At 48.1% G+C, this 21,974-nt stretch overlaps 1 protein-coding gene across 2 annotated transcripts in view; it reads right to left on the reverse strand.

Moving 5' to 3' along the window:
• The window catches only part of VAMP5 (vesicle associated membrane protein 5), a 58,684-nt gene extending 36,993 nt beyond the window's left edge, over nucleotides 1–21,691 (reverse strand). The window contains exon 1 of one of the 2 annotated variants that reach the window (XM_029604276.1): nucleotides 21,430–21,691. Coding sequence is in view for 1 of the 2 variants with exons in the window: in XM_029604277.1 (XP_029460137.1) it covers nucleotides 21,430–21,432 (3 nt within the window). In the remaining variant the exon portion in view is untranslated. The remainder of the gene's footprint in view (nucleotides 1–21,429) is intronic. The other variant, XM_029604277.1, reaches the window with a different exon arrangement.
• Nucleotides 21,692–21,974: the final 283 nt, after the last annotated feature.

Here is a 21,974-nt window from a genome sequence, read left to right on the forward strand (position 1 = left end):
AATTTATTTGATTCATATTCCATCTTTCAGCAATTCAAAGCAGATATGATAGAGATAAAATAATGAGTGGAACGGAACAGAAAGAGTTAATCAATTGTTAACTCTTTCGAAAAGTACAAAGACCAGGGGACATACAATGAAGTTACTGACTAATACATTTAAAACTAATAAGAGAAAATAGTTTTAGTCAATGCATAATTAAGCTCTGGAATTCATTGCCAGAGGATGTGGTGAGAGCTATTAGTGTAGCTGGGTTTAAAAAAGGTTTGGACAAGTTCCTGGAGGAAAAGTCTATTAAACCATTATTAAGGTAGAGTCGCAGAAATTCACTTCTTATCCCTGAGATAGCAGCATAGAATCTATTTACCCCTTGGGATCTTGCCAGGTTCTTGTGACCTGGCTTGGCCACTATTGGAAACAGGATGCTGGGCTTGATGGACCTTGGGTCTGACCCAGTATGGCATGTTCTTATGTTTAGATTACATTCAGGTACTGTAGGTATTTCCCTGTCCCCAGAGGCTACAGAATAGTTCAGTGTGTTTGCCACAAACAACACACGGCTGTTTTTCCTGGATGGAAATGCACTCTAGATTTTAGTAGTGTCTGCTTGTGCTTAGTTTATAACTAGAAGCACCTGTATCTAACTTTTTGGCAGAGCTGGAGAAAGGATAGAATGTGCCCTAGGCAAACCTTCAGTTTTTCACCCTCCCCCTTACATACCTGTCTCTTGGCAGCAGCTCTGGCACAGGTTCCACCTCTCATTTCATCCTCGCCTCCTGGGGCCCCCTGTCCACAGTGCCCAGCATCCCATCCCTTTCCCAGCATCTCTCCTCTCCTCTTCTCCCCCACTGCATCCTCCCCTTCACTCCTTGCTCAGCACACCAACATCATCCCAATCTCTTTGCCCATGTTTTGCAGTACCCAGCATCCTCTCTCTCTCTCCACCCCTTGTCTGCCCAGAATTCTCTCTCCCCACCCTACTCTCATCGGTCCAGCTCTCATCCCAATCTACCCAGCTTCCTTTTTGCCTCCACCCTCCACATCTATCCAGCCTCGAACATTAGTGAAAGTGTGCAGATTATAAATATTTTTAAATAAATAAAATCCGTCTTTCTTGCGGTGCCTTCAAACTGGGTAAGCAGCACCTGGAGATTTGGGGGATTTTTGCCACCCCCAAAATGTGGCTTGGGATGAGCCACAAGGGGAGGGGAGGGCTGAGGGTGGAGGTTACCATGGATCCTCCCACCTCGCTCACCCTACCCAGAGAAAAATAAGAAAAAAAATAATCAGCCCTGTCATCAGCCTGACCTACCAGTTGTCATCGACCATTGGCTCAGGGCCCAAAGAAAAATGTTGCCAAGGAACCCACCCAGGGGAATGATTGGAGGAGGGGCTGCTTGAAGGGAAGGATCAGACACTGGAAGTGTTTAAGAGTTGGATTAGCTGGGAAGGGTTTCAGAGGGGGGAACAGCTGTGGAGGATGCGAGAAGAGGAATCACAGAAGTTCAACTGGGGAATGTAAGAGGAGCTGGCGGGGTGAAAGGGGATCAGCTGGGGGATGTAAGAGGAGAGGAGGTGAGGCTGGGAGGCGAAAACGAGGAGATGGGGTGAGAAGGAGGGCGTTGCATTTGTGGACCTTTGGGCTGAGGCAGGATTGGTGCAACCTGCAGGGAGGAGCCCTGCAGGTTCCCAACATCAGCAAGCAGACCTGAAGTAGAGACCCAGCTGAGCTTCGCCTATACCAGCCCTCGTTCCCCTTGGGTCTTTGCTGGTGGCTGGAGATCCTTGATTAGCAGGGTCGTAGACAGGCAGAGGTCAGTGGCACGTGGCGGTCAAACGTAACCAGGAGCAGGCAGTGGTCAGTGGCAGGCAGCAGTCAAGCGTAACCAAGGTCAGGCTGAGGTCAATCCAGGTATCCATCCGAGCAGAAAAGGGGCAAATAGGCAGGGCAGGTAGGCAAGGAGAAGAACATGAGGGCCATGAGGAAGGAGGTGAAGACAGGAGACAAGACACCGAAACTGAAGATGCAATGAAGACACTGGAGCTGAAGGCAAGCTGAAGACAGGATGGCTGGAACTGAAGGCAAGCTGAAGACAAGACACTGGAGCTGAAGGCAAGCTGACAACAAGACATTGGAGCTGAAGACAGGACGCTGGAACTGAAGGTAAGCGGAGGGCAAGATGCTGGAACTGAAGGCAAGCTGAAGACAAGATGCTGGAGCTGAAGACAAGTTGAAGACAAGATGCTGGAGCTGAAGGCAAGCTGAAGAAAGGACGCTGGAACTGAAGGCAAGCTGAAGACAAGATGCTGGAGCTGAAGGCAAGCTGAAGACAAGATGCTGGAGCTGAAGGCAAGTTGAAGACAAGATGCTGGATCTGAAGGCAAGCTGAAGAAAGGATGCTGGAACTGAAGGCAAGCTGAAGACAAGACGCTGGAGCTGAAGGCAAGCTGAAGAAAGGATGCTGGAACTGAAGGCAAGCTGAAGACAAGATGCTGGAGTTGAAGGCAAGCTGAAGAAAGGACGCTGGAACTGAAGGCAAGCTGAAGAAAGGATGCTGGAACTGAAGGCAAGCTGAAGACAAGACGCTGAAGGCAAGCTGAAGAAAGGATGCTGGAACTGAAGGCAAGCTGAAGACAAGACGCTGGAGCTGAAGGCAAGCTGAAGAAAGGACGCTGGAACTGAAGGCAAGCTGAAGACAAGATGCTGGAACTGAAGGCAAGCTGAAGACAAGACGCTGGAGCTGAAGGCAAGCTGAAGAAAGGACGCTGGAACTGAAGGCAAGCTGAAGAAAGGACGCTGGAACTGAAGGCAAGCTGAGGACAAGATGCTGGAGCTGAAGACAAGCTGAGGATGATGCTGGAGCTGAAGGCAAGCTAAAGACAGGACCCTGAAGAAAGGACGCTGGAACTGAAGGCAAGCTGAAGACAGGACCCTGGCGTTGAAGGCAAGCTGAAGAAAGGATGCTGGAACTGAAGGCAAGCTGAAGACAAGACGCTGGAGCTGAAGGCAAGCTGAAGACAAGATGCTGGAGCTGAAGGCAAGCTGAAGAAAGGACGCTGGAACTGAAGGCAAGCTGAGGATAAGATGCTGGAGCTGAAGACAAGCTTAAGACAAGACACTGGAGTTAAAAGCAAGCTGAGGACAAGACACTGGAGCTGAAGGCAAGCTAAAGACAGGACCCTGAAGAAAGGACGCTGGAACTGAAGGCAAGCTGAAGACAGGACTCTGGAGTTGAAGGCAAGCTGAAGAAAGGATGCTGGAACTGAAGGCAAGCTGAAGACAAGACGCTGGAGCAACTCTCGCTATTTAGAGAGTAGGGGACCTGTTGCTGAGGCAAGTTGCTTCCAGGGAGCTGCCCTTAAATATGGCAGTGCAGCTGACATCTCTAGGGCCTACAGAGACTTTCCCACCACAGTCCCTTTAAATCCCTGGAAGTGGTGTGTATACAAACCTAAAGGGAGGCATGGCGTGGCGCGGCCTGTCGGTGGAGTCCCGGTGGCAGTGTTCTGCCGCGTGGTTGTTCGGCAGTGTTTGCCACATCGGAGAGAGAGCAGAGCAGCTGGCTGGTGGAAGAGATGCATGTGGTAGTCCGCAGGAGGTGCCTGCAGACTGCCAATCTTAACAGAGGGGATGACAGAAGATCATTTGAGGGTTATAAGGGCTTGGAGCGAGAGAGAATCAGCTGGGGGGATGCAAAACAGGCTGAAGTGGATGAGAGAGGATGGGCTGGGGAGGTGAAAGGAGCTAGAAGACGTAACAGAGGATCAGCTGGATGGGAGGAAGTTAAGAGAGGGGATCAGCCAGTGCAGGGAGGGTGAATGTTGGAGATGTTTGCTCCTTGTCTGTAGTGATGTGAATTTTCAAGTGCTAAAATGGTCTCAGACTGGCTAAATGTTTGGGAAGCCCTGTACTAGCCCCTCACACACATGAAGAGTACAGTCAGACCCTCTCCAAATACAGAATAAGGGACTGAAAGTGAGAATCAGAAACCTGCAGACGTAAACTGAACTGGAAACCCTATGAAGCCTGACACTCGGGCTGATGCAGTAAAGTGCGCTCAATCCGAGCGCACTGTTAGTCCCCGGTTAGAAGCGCATTTTCCATGCGCTGTTTTTACCCCTTATACAGTAAGGGGTAAAAGCGCGTGGAAAACGCGCAGCCAACCCCCCCCCCCCCCCCCAGAAACTAATAGTGCCCGCAACATGCAATTGTATGTTGATGGCCCTATTAGTTATTCCCGTGCTATACAGAAAGTAAAATGTGCAGCCAAGCCACACATTTTACTTTCAGAAATTAACGCCTGCCAAAGGCAGATGTTAATTTCGGCCGGCACCGGGAAAGTGTACAGAAAAGCAAAAAAAATTTTAAAAAACACAATTTTTAAATCTGCCCGTGGCTTGCGGGTTGGAAGACGGGCGCTCAATTTTGCCGGCGTCCGTTTTCTGAACCCGTGGCTGTCGACAAACGACGCCGGTAAAATTAAGCATCGGCTGTCAAACCCGCTGACAGCCGCCACTTCTATCAAAAAGGAGGCGCTAGGGACTCGCTAGTGTCCCTAGCGCCTCCTTTTATCGCGGGCCCTCATTTTCATATTTTTTCTTTCTGAATCGCGTGGCCTGGGCGCGCGCTGGGAGAGCGGGCATTCGCCAGCTCTCCCACGGGTTTTTCTGTATCGGCCCGACTGTGAGCAGTGCAAGACCCGATAAAGAAAGGGAGTTAATGCAAAGACAGAAGAGATGCACATTCCCACAGCTGAAAGAGGAAATTTAAGAAAACTTCCCACAAAAGAATGAGCAGGAAAAACTCTGTATAATCCCGGGGTAAACAGGAGAAACCGCAGCAAATTACGTCATATCCTGCTGTGCCAGAAAAGCAATCTGACCTGAGACAACAGTGAGTAATCACCATGACCCCGTGGCCTTATTGCCCTGCTGTACTTTGCAATTCTTTGCCCTTTTTTAGCACCGGGTAGGCAGGTTTAAAAGCTGTTTCCGCAGGGAAATGGGTTATTAGAAAATCACGCACCCGACATGCAGGTAAAAATAGGCTCAGACATCCTGTGGGTGTGCGTTTTCACCCGTATACCAGAGAGTTGGTCCTGGGCAAGGGGTTCGGGAGGGTTTCCAAATTACACACTTTTTTTTTTTTTTTTTAATTTAAGATTTTTATTGCTGTGATACACAATAAACAGATACAACCCCTAGTAAATTACAACAACAGGCATCTATAACATAGGACAAGAGCAAAAAAGAAAACATCATGATACAGTAGCATCAGCAAAGTTTGTGGAAGTATCCCCCACCCCCCTCCCCCCATCATGCCTTATAAAGTCCAATTGACCTTGAACATGAATACAGCACTCCAAGCTGCTATAGCTCTAGGGCCACTCCCAGTGTGGTTGAGTGGTAGGAGCTAAAGGTGAAAGAAAAAATAGGTCACATGTGTTCTTAAAGAGTCTTAAAGGTTAAGGTTCTCCACGAAATGTAGGGTTCCCAGATTAGGTTAAATTTAGGAAGTCTTTGGTATTTCAGCGCCGTAAGACGATATAGAAGACAGACACTGTCCAGGCGATGTAGCAGTTCATCCGAAGTAGGTGGTTGAGGCCTCTTCCAACGATAGGCGATCTCTATTTTAGTCGCTGTACAAACTTGTTGTACTAAGGTCTGAGCATGGGAAGGTAGAGATTCGCATGAAGAAAAGAGTAACGCCTGCCCCATCGTAAGTTGGCAAGGCAGGCGAAGCAGATCGGTCAACAGCCCAGAAACATAGGACCAGAGAGGGCGAATAAAGACACAAGTCCACCAGACATGTAGAAAAGTCCCCTCCTGGTGACAATTCCGCCAACAACGACTGTCCGCCTGAGGATAATAGCGATGCAGCCTCGCCGGCGTCAAATGCCACCGGTATAAAATCTTGTATCCGAGTGGATACATTGCCACGAGATAATTTGGAGAATATGGAAGTCCACTCCTCTTCAGAGAGTGATTTCTGAAGATCAGCCTCCCAAGCCTTCATATGCGCATGTTTACTAAACGGACGGGATAGTAGCTGCTGGTATATCTTGGAGATGAGGCCTCCCACAGCCTTAGGCGAGGCGCAGTACCCTTCAAATAGGGAACGTGAGGGTGCCAGAAGCCCCCTAGATTGTACATACAGTAAAAAGTGGCGCAGTTGCATGTGTGGAAGAAATTCCGTGGCAGGTAACTGGTAAGTATCGCGCAGAGTGGAGAAGGATAATAGCTGGCCCTGCTGAATTACGTGGCAGATACTTGAGATACCACTAGCTTTCCAACGATCATAGGCTTGTTTGGGGAGTCCAGCTGGGAACTTTACGTTGTGGAATAAAGGAGTGAGTGAAAAGAATTCGTAGCTCCCCACCAGCCGGGTCCTCCACTGCCTCCATACATTGTAAGTGAGCCTGGTGCAGGGTGAGAGCTGAAGGTTAGGTCTCCACGAGTTATCAGGTTGCCAAAGGAGGGAGGCCAGAGGGGCCGGCGCAATCCAGGCCTGTTCCAAGGAGACCCACGGTTTCACGGCAGTGGTGCAGTGCCAATCAATAATGGGCCGGAGTTGGGCAGCCGCGTAGTACCACGTCAAGTTAGGAAGTCCCAATCCACCCATCGATTTAGGCTGATAAAGAATATTTTGAGCCACTCGAGGAGGACGACATCGCCACAGGAAGCGGAGCAATTTCCGTTGCCATTGAAGGAGCGTGGGCCGTTTAAGCAGGATTGGCAATGTTTGAAAAAGGTAAAGAAACCGTGGCAGCACGTTCATCTTTATGGTAGCTATGCGACCAATCCACGTGAGCGGTAGGGAGCCCCACTTTTCCAAATCCAAATCAATTCTACTAAGCAGAGGGACATAATTATGCAGGTACAGATCACATATATTATTGCTCAAGTACACCCCAAGATATTTAAGTTTGGTGGTTGCCCACCTGAACGCATGAGCTTGTTGTAAGTGTGCTACTATGTCGGGGGAGCAGGTAAGGTTCAAAATCTCAGACTTATCCCAGTTTATCTTGAAACCGGAAAGGGCACTAAAGCGAGCCAGTTCCAACTCGAGAACCGGGAGAGATCCTACGGGGTTACCAACTGTGAAAAGGATGTCATCAGCAAAAAGCGACAGTTTGGGCTCACAAGTGTGGGCGGGGAAGCCCTGTATCCTTGTATTTCATCTAATAGAGATGGCCAAAGGTTCGAGAAAGATGGCAAAAAGTAGAGGCGACAAAGGGCAACCCTGCCTGGTGCCCCTCTGTACTGGAAAGGGAATAGTGTATCTGCCATTGATTTTAAGGCACGCTGAAGGGTGGTGATAGAGGGCAGAAATCCAGTTATGAAAAAAGGGACCAAACCCCATCTCCTGCAGTGTTTGGAACAGAAATGGCCAATGAACCATATCGAAGGCTTTCTCCGCGTCTATGGCCAAGAGGAGATGGGCATCCTGACTTTGCCGGGCCCCCCAAATGATGTTGATAATTTTACGGACATTGTCGCTAGCCATACGGCCTGGTATAAAGCCTGCCTGATCTGGGTGTATAATATGCATAATGAAGTTATTGATCCTATCGGCCAAAATCTTCGCCAAGATTTTTAGATCCAGGTTAATTAGTGAAATCGGCCTGTAAGAGGCGCACAAAGCTGGATCTCGGCCTGGCTTGGCTATAATAGTGATGCCCGCAGTGTTAGAGTCTGGATTGAGCTGCCCCCCACCTCTTAGATAGTTAAAGTGACACTGTAGGTGTGGAGCTAAAACATGTCTAAAGGATTTATAAAATGTGGCTCACTTTTTTTTTTTATCTTAAAAAAGTATGCATGCAAATTTTGCTAGAAAAACTACCTGCACATATTTCCCAGTGTAAATATGTGCTAGTAGTTTTCCTGGGGCGATTTTAAAAGCCAAAGTACAAACGTACTGTTGCTCTGATATAATCAATGTAAAGTCTACAGGTTCCAAACTCCCCACAGCCTTTGCACTCTTGGACAACCTCTCCACTATGTTAGTCAGGCCAAGTGTCTTGAATCTGGATCCGAGAGAGGGAAAGAGAAAGCTCCTGCCACCATGATTAGGTGCATCCTGCACATCTTGGGAAAACAGACTTTGGGGTTGTTTGTTTTGGTTTTTTTTTGCAGTTGGTTTGTACAGGCACATTTTGAAGGAAGAGAACTGTGCTAAGCGCAGGGGGTAAAGAGGCTGAGCTTTGCGGCCTGCACGGGGTCCTCGCTGCATCTTGGGGGCTGCCGCCGCTGCCAGGACTCTCTCTCTCTCTCCTCAGTTACAGGAGCGCATTTCCTTCCTGGTGAGCGGCGGGAACAAAATCTCCCGACAATTCAACATGTTCCGATCAAAGAAGAAAATGGCTTGCAGGCTGCAAACAATGAAATGCAACATTTCTCCTCAATGTGCTTTTGTTTGGCGTGAGAAGGTTGAAGGGAGCACATTATTCCCAGTCGCTCTGGGGTACAGTGCAGGGAATTGATTTTTTTTCAAGAATCTGAAATGGTTTGGTTTAATAAAAAGCAGTTGAAAGTGAGAACAGTTGAACTTTGGTCACATTTTATTCATTCTCAAATTTAAAATATTGCCCAGTCTGTATACAGTTTAAGTTTGCTTCCCATAGTTGGAATTTCTCACAAAAAAAAAAACCAAAAATAGGCTAGATGAGGGGAGGGGAGCTGGAAAATCAGGACCAGATGTGTCTGGAATAAACAGACTCAAATGCCCATTTCATTTCTTGAAAAAGATTTGTAGGGAATGCAAAAATCAAATACAGCTGTTTCTCCTACTATTTACTGATTGATAATAAGCAGAGTGCAGGTGAAACCTGAAAGTGTGCAGGTGGCTGCGTGTCAGGATAGACAGGCGGATCCACTTCCGGTTTTACGTCCATTGCCTCCAAGAACTACACATCCATAGACACCTGGGGATAAAAGCAGGAGCGACTCGACATAGCGCAGACACATTTCATGCTAACTCAGTGTTTCTCAGCCCTTCCCGGATGCAGACTTACCAATAGAGTATTTTGGATAACGACAATATGCATTAGACAAATTTGTATACATTAAGAACATAAGAACATGCCATACTGGGTCAGACCAAGGGTCCGTCAAGCTCAGTGTCCTGTTTCCAACAGAGGCCAATCCAGGTCACAAGGTCCTGGCAGGATCCCAGGGGGTAGATAGATTCCAAGCTGCTTACCCCAGGGATAAGCAGTGGATTTCTGCAACTCCATCTTAATAATGGTTTATGGACTTGTCCTCCAGGAACTCGTCCAAACCTTTTTTTAAACACAGCTCCACTAATATGGAGAGGAAAGAAAGCACCACCAGCAGTGCCAATGGCAGGCAAGCTTCTGGTCCAACAGGTTTGCAGAGCTGCGAGGAGAAGACGTGGGACCTTCTTGACCCTTACAGACTCCGGTCTCCTGCCAAAGGCACCGTGCCTGCCACGTTCGCCCGCTTGGACACGTAGAAATCAGGGTCATGGAAGAAGCTGTAGGCAAGACGTTGTTTACTGGACCTCTACATCCGTAATCAGCGGGCAGAGCAGCGGTCAGGTCCAACAGGCCAGTACAGAGAAAGTGACCCCCGCTGCCCTCAGTCTCCATGACTCTCAGGACCGTGGGCAATGCCCCTTCCTTCCCTCCCTGCATTTTAAACATTTTCTTTAACCCAGGTGCTTCTCTCTAATGATTTAGTTATTCCTGACCTTCACTCCCCGCGACTCTGCCCCTTCTCTAGCTTCCCCCTGCCCCGGGCGACGGGGCAGGGGCCTTCTGCATCCGCCCCGGGGTGGCCAGGTCAGTGCTGGCCAGGCCATTGAGGTCGGTTTTTTTCCTGCTGCTCTTTACTGTTAAACGATTTCTGAGCTGCAGTGGCACTGGCAGGCACCCCGTGGCCCAGCCACTTGCACGAGTTAAACCCGGTTTAACTGCCCTGCGCTAATGATGAAGGGAGCTGGCCAGAGAAGTGCCGAGCAAGTCACCGCGGTGTAGCAGGGGCTTTAAATGCATGAGAGTGGCAATCTCCAGCTGAAGCTCCGTCCATCCGGGTCCACACTGCCCGGGAGGCTGGCGTTAGCTGAGCGAGGATCGGGGTTCCCTGCTTGGTGTCTGGGAGCAGCCCCCTCCGCCTCACCTTGATTTTGTGCAGTGCCCGGTTTCTAATATGTGCAAATGTTTCTTATGCATATTAATTATAGATATCCTGAGAACCTGACCGGTGGGGAACTCTGCCTTAGCTGACTTGAAGATTATCCTAGTTGAAATGCCCCTTTGAGGAGCATAGTGCTACAATATAATGCTATACTACCTGAAGAGAGAAAATTATTTTCTGTGTAAGACAGGATATAGCTGAGGGTATCAAGGGAACTTAGGATGTTCTGGCAGTTCTGCTTTCTGACCTTTTTAATGGGAGTGGTTCAGAGGACTGGGGACAGGCAGGTGTGATTCCTCTTCACAAAACACAAATCGGGCCGATACAGTAAAAAATGCAGGAGAGCGGGCGATACAGTAAAATAATTTATTTAAATTAGGGCCAGCGGTAAAAAGAGGCGCTAGGGACACTAGCGCGTCCCTGGCGCCTCTTTTCGGACAGGAGCGGCAGCTGTCAGCGAGTTTGACAGCTGACGCTCAATTTTGCCGGCATCGGTTCTCAAGCCCGTGACAGCCACGGGTTCAGAAACCGGACGCTGGCAAAATTGAGCGTCCGGTTTCCGAGCCACGGGCCTATTTCAAATTTTTTTTTCTTTTTACTTTTTTAAACTTTCGGGACCTCCGACTTAATACTGAATAAGGGGTAAAGCTAGTGCGTCGAAAACGAGCGTCCAAATGCCGGCTAACAGTGCGCTCCGTCAAAGCGCACTGTACTGTATCGGCCTGACTGTAAGAAGGAGTCTGGGAACTACAGGCCAGTTAGACTGACCTCAGTGGTGAGTAAATTAATGGAATCACTGCTAAATCAGAGGATAGTGCAGTTTCTGGAAATCAGTGGATTATAGGACCCAAGGCAGCATGGTTTTCCCAGAGGTAAGTCCTGTCAGGCGAATCTGCTCAATTTCTTTAGCTGGGAGACTAGAGTTAGATTGGGGAGAGCGCTAGATGTAGTTTACTTGGATTTCATTAAGGCCTTGGACACAGTTCCACATAGACAACTTAAATAAACTAAACACCCTTGGTAAGGGTCCTAAAGTGACTGACTGGGTTAGAAACTGGTCGAGTGGGACGCAACAAAAGGTTGTGGAACACAGCATTCACTCCGAAGAGAGGGGGGTTACTAGTGGTGTGCCACAGGGATCGATTCTCGGGTCTGGTTCTCTTCAACATTTTCGTCAACGACCCTGGAGGGGCTATCAGGAAAGGTTTACCTTTTTGTGGTTGATACCAAAATCTGCAACAGGGTAGACATCTGGAAGGTGTGGAAAACATGAGGAGGGATCTAGTGAAGCTTGAGAAATGGTCTGGAGTTTGGCAGCTAAGATTTAAAGCTAAAAAAAATGCAGAGTCATGCATTTGGGCTGCAAAAAACAAGGGGGTAGTACAGTATAGGCTGAAGTTCTGTGCAGAAAATAAGAGCAGGATCTGGGGGTAATCGTAGCTGATGAACTTATGGCAGCCAAACAGGTAGACAAGGAGATGGCAAAAGCCAGAAGGCTGTTTGGGTGCAAAGGGAGAGGAATAGCAAGCAGGAAAAAGGAGGTGATATTGTCTCTATATAAGTTTCAAGTGAGACCTCATTTGGAGTACCGTTTACTATTTTGGGTAGCGCATCTTCAAAAGGCTATAAACTGAACAGCGCTGGTCCAGAAAGCAGCTGCTAAAATGGTCAGTGCTCTTCATCATAAAGCGTATGAGGACAGATTTAAATATCTAAACATGTATACCCTGGAGGAAAGGAGGGAAAGAGACATTTAAATACCTCCAAAGGATAAATGCACAGGAGGCGGGCCTCTCAATGGAAAGGAGGCTCTGAAGGGATCATGGGATAAGGCTAAAAGGGGTAGACTCAGGAATAATCTAAGGAAATATTTCTTTATATAGAAAGTATGGTGGATGAATGGAACAGCCTCTCTGTGAAAGTGGAGATTTCAAGAAAACATGGGACAAGCACAGAAGATCTCTGAGTGGATAGAAAGGGACTATAAAGCTGAGCCGGAGATGTAGATGGGCCGTATGGTCTTCATCTGTCATTTTCTAACTTTCTATGTAGTTTTGGGGTTTTTTTTCTTCTATTCTCATAGCACATGACTGACCTCTGAATCTGCCCTTGTCTCCCTCTACTGAGCTTATGAGAGAGCTAGAACAGAGGGAGCAGCCTCTTCTCTATCAGAGAACATGCCCCGAGCCTAAAATATTGGTAAAAATACCTTTTATCATTACTTTTCTCCTTTTGGGGGTGGGTAGTGCAGCATGTAGGCCTCTAAATCCACAGTGGAGGTGGGGGAAATATTTCAACTTACTGTAATCAAGGAGATGCACTTTCTGCAAACCAAGTAATGGGATAAATCAAGCCATGAAACTAGGCCTGCATCCTATCAGGTACACAGAGTAACTTCTAATAATGCCGCTGATTTGGCAAGGCTTTTCATGGTACTAGACTCTGATATGATATCAACACAATGCTGTGTGTCCCTAGGGTTACCCTTTCACCCATGTCAACCCAAAGAGGCTGAGGCTGTCCTGAGTTTGCCTCATTACATCTTGGAACTTGTAATTCTATTTTTCTGTGGAAAGCAGACCTATATTTCCCTGCATGCAATGGGGCAAAACCAGGACTGGCTCTGCCTCTTTGGGTTGACCTAGATGATGTGGCAACTCTAATGTTACTCCTGAGTCTTCCCCATTGGAGCCTCATACTGTGACTTCTTATTATAGAACTTCCTTTCCTTTTGCTTCTTGTGCATTAATGATACCTTTTGTGGGATTCGTGGACTCTTGGACCGAGGTGGAGTTGACGCTATCTGCAGGGAGGAGCCTTGCAGGTCCCCATCGTCAACTGGCAAATCCGGAAGAAGCAGAAGCCCATCTGGAGCTTCGCCTATACCAGCCCATGTTCCCCTTGGGTTGAGCCTTTGGGTGCGGGGCCAGCAGGTCTTAGGTGGGGGCCTCTGCTGATGAGATGGAGATCCGTCAAGGGCAGCGCAGATGTGGTGCAAGCAAATCCAGAAGCAGGCTAGGGTTGATGGCAGGTAGCATTCAGGGATGTCCAGTAAGCAGGCTGTGGTCAGTGGCAGATGGCGTTCAAGGAAGTCCAGGAGGCAAGTTGAGGTCCGTACTGGGTCTGAAGGAAAAGCGGGATGGATAGGCAAGGTAGGAAGACAAGGGCAGAACAGGCGGACAGACAAGGAGATGAGGAAGACTGAAGAACTGACCACGAGAACTGAAGAACAAGGACGAATAACGCTAGAATTGAAAAGCAAGGATGATGACGCTGGAGCAACTCACACACTACTTAGGCAGTAGGGAGACTACTGCCGAGGCGAAAAGGGGATGCCCCAGTGGCCTTTTATAGGCCCTTCCTTGCAAGGTCATCACGGGGTGCTGCTGGCCTTTTCCCACCACAGGCCCTTTAAACGAAGGGAAGTCGGGTTTGCGCACGAGCCTGAGAGAGGCCCGGGGAAAGCGTCGGCAGCATCCTGCCGCACTGGAGGGGAGAGAGGTGCGGCGATGTTGGGAAGCAGCTGGCGAGGCCCAGCCCGAGGAGTAAGTTCAGCGGTTTGCGAGGAGAGCCCGCAGACCACCAAATGCAGCAGCTTTCTGGTATCCGAATGGTTTCTAAAATATCTCCCCACCTCGCCACTCTGCCTGGGTAATACATGTCTGGATGTTTTGGCCTCATCTCATAAAGACTCCACATCATTCTGATAGTCCTTCTCTGGGCCACGTCCACTCTCTGTCTTCTGGACGTGCGGCCTCCAAAACTGGACACTGATTTGTCAATCGTTTTAGAGCGTACGCCGTAAGCGATCGAGAAATTTTAATAAACTAAACTAATCGAGGTGAAGCCTCACCAAAGACCTGTACACGCAGACCAGGGCAGTCGCTAGACAAAACGGCACCCAGGGCGAGGGTTTATTTATGTATTTGATAGCTTTTGGTGCTGCCCTTTTATGGGGGCTATAGCCTCCTCCCACCCCAGAATGGGACCCTTCTTGCCTACCACTTGTGAGACCCTGACAGAGCCATTATCCCCTCCCCAGGGACATCTTAATATGGCTTTTCTTCGGTCTGGGAGTTAAGGAGGGGAATTTCCAGCCAGCAAACTGAGCGCGCCTCTCTTGGCTCTCCTCTTTCTATTCCTTTATTCATGGGTCTCCTCTCCTTTTTACCCAGCGTTATTGCTGACCAAATCCCGCTTTTTCTGCTCCCTGTATGCTCTTCCGGGAAGGAAGTCATCGTGTCGGTATGTAATTTTGTTGTAAGCTGCCATATAAAAGCTGAAATAACTGCAGTGTAACCCAGAGGGAGAAAAGTGGGATAGATGAAAAGAAAAAAAAAATCCCTCATATATATATATATATATATATAAAAGGCAAAATTATGACAAATAAAAATATATTTAGTGAAACCAGGAAGGAAACCTTAAAATAAAACCAATGAAGGAGGAAGAGAGCTAAAAACAGGCAAGATAAAGCTGCTTTATGATCTCAGGAATGTTGGGTCCACTAAGCCCAGCATCCGGCCAATATGGGTCATTAAATCCTAACTGGGGAGTTTAAAACCAGAAACTTTCAGAATGTGTCCTAGCGCTGACCATCTGCTGCCACTGTTCACTGGCTGACAAATAATCTTTTTCCCTTTTTCCTTTTATTTCTTAATGATTCACTCTAGTTTAATGTATTAATGCTTGATTCAGTTGTTTTTAATATGTACATTTGTAACTTATTTATTTATTTAAAAACTTTTCTATACTGTCGTTAAGTTAGATAACCATCACAACGGTTTACAGAAGGGCACGATAATGAGAAATATGGGTGGTATAGATTACAAATTAATCATGTGCCATCATACTATGGTAACAATTTAAAATAATAAACTAAGTGTGTAAGTTAAGCCTGTTTGTTAGGAACATATTAGGCGGTTTGCTTTTAACATTAATATGCTTTTGTAGGTTAAAAATAACTTCTAGCTTGGTGCATCTTTATCTATCAACTGTTTTTCTCCTTCTCTTTATAAAAAGCTTGTTTATAAAGCCAGGTTTTCAGATTAGTTTTGAATATTTTCAAATTTCTCTGCAGCCTTATTTCAAGTGGCATTGTGTTCCATAGCACAAGACCAGCCAGTGACAATGCTCTTTCCCTTACTTACGTGAGATGCGCTGATTTGACAGAGGGGACAGTTAGTAGAGCTTTATTCGCAGATCTCAGGTTTCGTTGTGGTACATGTACTTAATTATGTATGTTTATTGTAAACTGCTTAGATCTACGCAAATTGACAGGCCAATACAGTAAAGTGCGGCTGCGGTTACCCTGCTTCTAACCCACTTTCTACTCACAATTTGGCCGTGTTAGTCCAACCTGCGATTCACTATCCCTTTTAACCCATCCTTACCGCCTCTTTAAATCAACGGGTAACCCTTTCCGCCCGCGGCATGTATATGAGATGTAAACGATCGGATTAGCTATTCCCTCCCATACAGTAACGCGCGCCCCGATTATCGCTTTTTAAACCTGCAGTTTTGCCGCGCGTTTAACCTGCTAATTTACCGCCTACCCCTACCCCTGCGTTAGTGTGGAGCGTCAGGCAAGTCGAGACGAAATTTCACGGGCCACGGAGCAGTCCCAGCCAGCCCCGCTTCACTGCCTGACCCCCTCACTCCCCGGGACAAGACCGAAGTGAATCGGGCAAACTTTCCGCCAGCCCCCGCTCACCTGCCCTGGCCGCGTCCATCTCCCGCGCTGACAGCTCCGGAGCAGCCCCAGTCCTCTCTCCCCTCCTCCCGGGGACAGCCGGCGGCGAGAGCGGCTTCAGCAGCCCGGGGCGGATCGGGCGCTCCCCATGGCTCCCTATTCTCTAAAAGGTAATGAGTGCATGCCGTGATCTCGGACGTCCAGCTGGGCGCTCAAGTCACGGCGTGCGACGTCTGAGGTCACGGCGTGCACTCATTACCTTTTAGAGAATAGGGAGCCATGGGGAGCGCCCGATCTGCCCTGGGCTGAAGCCGCTCTCGCCGCCGGCTGTCCCCGGGAGGAGGGGAGAGAGGACTGGGGCTGCTACGGAGCTGTCAGCGCGGGAGATCGGCACCCATGGACGCGGCCAGTGGTGAGCGGGGGCTGGCGGAAAGTTTGCCCGATTCACTTTGGTCTTGTCCCGGGGAGTTAGGGGGTCAGGCAGTGAAACGGGGCTGACTGGGGCTGCTCCGGAGCTGTCAGCGCGGGAGATGGACGCGGCCAGGGCAGGTGAGCGGAGGCTGGCGGAAAGTTTGGGGGGAGTTAGGGGGTCAGTTAGGGGGTCAGTCAGCCCTTCTCCTGTATCCACTTCCTGGTACCTGTCATTTCAAATGACATTTGAAATGACAGGTACCAGCGCACCCAGGATACTGTATAGGCGCTGTTAAGTGCCTATACAGTAAAATGGATTGCGCTTCATGGACGCTTCTTGGACGCGCTTTGGACGCGGCTGGCATTTGCATGCCATTTAAATACTGTATCGAGCGGTATGTCATCCAAACTGTGCGTGCGGCAAACGCGGATGCGCCCGGCACTACCGCACTCTTTCTACCGCGTCCGTACTGTATCGGCCCGTGAATAAGCAGTATATAAAAAGTTTCAAATAAGTACATAAATAAAAATAGTGCATCTCTACCCTTAACTGAAATCTTTCTATGCATAATCAAATCTCTACTGTGGTGAAATCCTCTTTATATAAACTACATTTGCTAAAATGTTTAAAACCATTACTCAAAACAAACAACTTCCTCTTTGTCCTGGCAGACCAGTATTCACAGTGGGTTTTGTCCTCCTACCAGCAGAGGGAGGCAGAGTTCCAGATCTCTTCCCTGAGGTTCCCTCCTATATAGGCTGGTTCAGCCAGGCAGGAGTCAGTAGTTCTCTGCCTCCAGCCGATGGGAGGTGGAGCTGGCAGCAGATTTGGCAGCGGCGATGGCCTCTCTGAGGTCGATTTCCCAAGGGAGGTGCCAAGGCTGGGTCGGAGAACTCCTCCTCGGGATGATGGCCCTCCTAGGGTCGCTCTTCCCTCCCCTTGGGCGATCAAGCCAACGGCCTTGCATTTTCCGATTGGTGCAGAAATGAAAGGAGATGGTGAAGTGGCGACAGTAAGTGGACCTAGATGCCTAATACCACAGACCAGGCCCGAAAGCCCTGAACTCCCTCCCCGAAGGGAAGCAACAATGGAGAGGAGTAGAAAATACCTGGAGTGCATGGCGTGGCAAGTTCCCATAGTCGCAGGCTCGTTCTGCCGCGACTGTGATGGCACTGCAAAGGGTACCGCGGGAGAGTGCGGGGTGGGGGACCCAGCTAGCCCAGCGTTACCTGCAGCCAAAATGGAAATTGCTGCTGGTTAGGCTCCCACCCTCTCTCCATCTGCTTCGGAGGAGGAGACAGCTGATAGGGAGGGGGAGGTGTTCGCCACAGAGTTTGTGCTGTGGATCCACAGAGCCTATTGGTCAATGAAGGAGAAACCTATGGGCTCAGGTGGCTCCAAAGGGAAATCCCTCGAAGCTCATTCCTCTTCAGGGAAGAAAGGGATGGGAGAAGCACAGGCCCTCACAGGAGCCGGTCTCAGACGAGCCAGAAGGCTCCTCACAGGTAGCATCCCTGGAGGAGGCTGAAGAAGAGGGACACAGCAGCATGACTCGGATGTGAGGCTATTTAGGCTGATGAATTAGGAGCCCTTATGTCCAAGGTCTCTCAGGTCCTTAGGCTGTCAGAGGAGCAGCCTAGAGACCCGAGGCTGACGAGCAACCCTATCCTCCCTGGTATTAAGAAACCAACAAGAGCTTTTCCTACCCACTCCGCAATCCAGGACATGATCACAGCTGAGTGGGACCATTCCAGACCTAAGACTGCAGAGCAAGAAAAATATGGAGAAATTGTATGCGATGGACAAAGTCTATTATCCCTCCCTAGACACAGAGGTTGCGGCAGTTTCTAAGAAAAGCACCATTCCAGTCGAGGGGGGGCTGCGGCCCTCAGAGACCTGCAGGATAGGAGGATCGGGACACTGCTCAGGAAGGAATCTGAATTAACTGGTTTAGCACTGCGGACAGTGGTCTGTGGCGAGTACGCAGCGAGGGCCTTGCTCTACATGCCGCAGCTACAGCAACATGGGGGTCAGGCGGAAGGATCCAGTAACTCGGAAGTGGCACAAGCAGAGTCGGGGGCAGCCTTTGTGGCTGATGCCCTCTGTGATCTCCTTAGCGTCATGGGCAAGCAGGCCACCAAAGGTATAATGGCCAGGCGATTGCTATGGCTAAAAGATTGGGCAGCAGACTCTGCATCTAAGGCTAAGCTGAGTAAACTTCCTTTTAAAGGGAAATTACTCTTCAGAGAGGACCTGGAAAGTCTCAAGAAGAGCTTAGAGTCCAACCCTCTGAAACTGCCAGAGGACAGAAGCAGGAGTCCGCAGACAGGTGACATTGCTTTGGACCAGTGCTTTTTAATATATTTATAAATGATCTGGAAATGGATATGAGTGAGGTAATCCAATTTGCAGTTGATACTAAATTATACAGAGTAGTTAAATCACAAGCGGATTCTGATAAATTGCAGGAGGACCTTGTGAGACTGGAAGATTGGGTGGCCATATGACAGATGAAATTTAACATGGACAAGTGCAAGGTGTTGCATATAGGGAAAAATAACCCTTGCTGTGCACGTGATTCAGTATTTTAATTTATTTTAATTAGGGCCGGCGGTAAAAAGAGGCGCTAGGGACACTAGCGCGTCCCTAGCGCCTCTTTTTTGACAGGAGCGGCGGCTGTCAGCGGTTTTGACAGCCGACGCTCAATTTTGCTGGCGTCTGTTCTTGAGCCCGCTGACAGCCACAGGTTCGGAAACCGGACGCCGGCAAAATTGAGCGTCCGGTTTTCGACCCACGAGCCCTGGGCCTATTTCAAATTTTTTTTTCTATTTTTTCTTACTTTTTTTTAACTTTCGGGACCTCCAACTTAATATTGCCATGACATTAAGTCGGAGGGTGCACAGAAAAGCAGTTTTTACTGCTTTTCTGTGCACTTTCCCAGTGCCTGGAGAAATTAGCGCCTACCTTTGGGTAGGCGCTAATTTCTGAAAGTAAAATGTGCGGCTTGGCTGCACATTTTACTTTCTGTATCAAGCGGGAATACCTAATAGGGCCATCAACATGCATTTGCATGTGGCGGGCGCTATTAGGTTCAGGGGGGTTGGACACGCGTTTTGGACACGCTATTACCCCTTACTGAAAAAGGGGTAAAGCTAGCGACCGTTCCTTCTCCTTTCTTTTCAGGCCACATGGCAGGCCAGTTTAACTTTCGATTAACATTTAGTTTTACCCTTGTTGGCGGTAGCCCATAAGGATAACTATCGGGGGGGGGGGGGGGGGGAGGAGAAGTGTGATCCCCTGGTGGATTTATTGTTTTAGGTGATATGGAAAGTAGCAAAAGATATAAAAATAAATATAGTCGTTAGGACCAGCTTAGTCAAGAATCTACTGACGCCTTCCCTGATAAAAACCAGCCTACATAGGAGGGAACCTTAGGGATAAGGTCTGGAACTCTGCCTCCATCTGCTGGTAGGAGGACTAAACCCGCAGTGAAGACTGGTCTGGCAGAACATGAGGAAAGATCCACAACACAATGCAGGAGCAGTGCTCTCCTTGCAATTTAAATGTATGCACAGCGACGAAAAGTTGAAGAACCCCCGTTTCTAACTGCTTGTCCCTCCCGACGCAGCCGGGTTTGGCGAAACACGGGTCCGTGTCGGGGGACCCCGCTTAAATCCTATGCCTTTCTAGGCAATGGAGCTGCCGATGCAAAAATCAAAAGAAACCTTTGATGAAAATATTCTGAAGTTGAGGGGACTTATTGAATTACCTGCACTTCCCTATGCTGGTATAGAACATGAGGAAAGAAAATTAGCAAGGTAAACTCTAATTGTACCTCTCCTACCATCCTACAAGCTCTAATATTAAACAATCTGCATTTCTACAACTCTCTGTATCTGGGTTTACCCACACATTCCATTTGTCCTTTAGAACTGATTCAAAACATTGCAGCATGAATTCTAGCTGGAACACATCTGACACATCATATCCCACCTCTCTCACACTCTTTACGTTGGCTATCAGTTTCATCACGTATTCAATGCAAGATACTTACATTAATCTTTAAACTTAATACATAATAAGTCATCTATCTGGTTAAATACATCCTTCCACATTTATAAACCCACTAGACATCTGCGTTCCATGAACAAGAATTTACTAGCAATCCAAAAATAGCCAGATTAGATTACTACAAATCGTGCCTTTTCAGAAGACTTAGATTATAGAATGGAATCCCAGAAGCATTAAGAAAATTACTAATTTAAAAGAATAATAATAATAAAAAACAAAAAACTTGCAGACTTATCTATTCAACAAGCGTATAATAATGCTTGAATTCTCCTCACTGTTTTATAAGCTTTTCATATTATCAGGTTATGTGTCTGAAAAAATCTGATGATGCACTTCAATTGGCATATTAGATATATCTGTTTCATTTTCATTTTGTATTTATGCAATTTGGTTGTTTTATTGAATCCCAGCCTCTTGTTTGCCATTGATATACCTTTCAGTCATATCTATCAACAGGCAGGTCTGTTTATGATTTCCGCCTAATTATGAATTCAGCTGCAGTCTTAGGTTTTGTATTTCTGCCTTTATGTGACCTATGTTATATTATGCCAATTATGTGTTTCTTTTATTTGTAAACTTCATCAAACAATCCATGAAGAAAACGGTATAAAAATTTTTAAAATAAATAAATCGGTTACGCCTGATAAGCCACAGTGTGCAGTTGCTCAGGAATCTGCATCAGTCTAAGGATGAAATTCACTTTTTTTTTTTTTTTTTTTAAATCATTCATTTCTGCCGAACAACAACAGAAGACAAAGCTCAGGGTGTGTTCTTAGAACCTGTGGGCAACACAGAAGATTTTTAAGCGGTAAAGTACGCACAAAAAGAACCCAAGAATTGCCCTGCTGGGTCAAACCGAGGACCGTCAAGCCCAGCATCCTGTCTTCTGACAGCGGCCAGTGCAAGTCCCCAGCAGATCTGTTTCCTGTTACTCCCAGGGACAGCAATAAGCTTTCTTTAGTCTTAAGTGGCTAAACATATAACGCACACAGGCGTCCCGCAGGTCTCAAATTGCACCGGGTGGCTTGCGTGAGCGGTGCAGCTGGTGACTGCACCCCCCCCCCCCCTTCTCTCCCAGCAGGGAGCCCGCACTTACCATGGTGCCCGGGTACAACTCTGCTCGCCGCTTCCTCCGAGGGTTGCGATTCCGGGAACTCGGCTCAGCGGGCGTGTGATTTCCAGCTCAGCTGCACGCAGGGTGCGATTTGCTCAGGGCACGGATCAGAGTTCCTTTCCTTTTCGTTTCTCTGGCCCGGGTGCTACACTGCTGCAGTCTGCCAGCACAGAGCAGGAAAGAGATCAGGCGAAAAGGGAGGAGCCCTGCCGTGGCTGCACAGGGTTAGGAGCTGGTTGAGTGGGAAGCAGGGCAAGGTGGTGGTAAACACAGTGCTCACGTGGATGAAAGGGAGGTTAGCAGGGGAGTGCCCAGAGGATCCGGTTCTCTTCAACATTTTCAGGAGTGATATTGTGGAAGGGCTATCCAGAAAGGTTTGTCCTTTTTGCAGATTATAGCAAAATCTGCAACAAGGCAGACACCCTGGTAAGTGTGGAACTAATGAAGCTGGGAAAATAAGTCTTAGCTGCTAAACTCTAGATCGATGCTAAGAAATGCAGAGTTATGCACTTGGGCTGCAAAAAAAA

The sequence above is a fragment of the Rhinatrema bivittatum genome, chromosome 5 (genome assembly GCF_901001135.1).
Source record: "Rhinatrema bivittatum chromosome 5, aRhiBiv1.1, whole genome shotgun sequence".
Classification (NCBI taxonomy): domain Eukaryota; kingdom Metazoa; phylum Chordata; class Amphibia; order Gymnophiona; family Rhinatrematidae; genus Rhinatrema; species Rhinatrema bivittatum.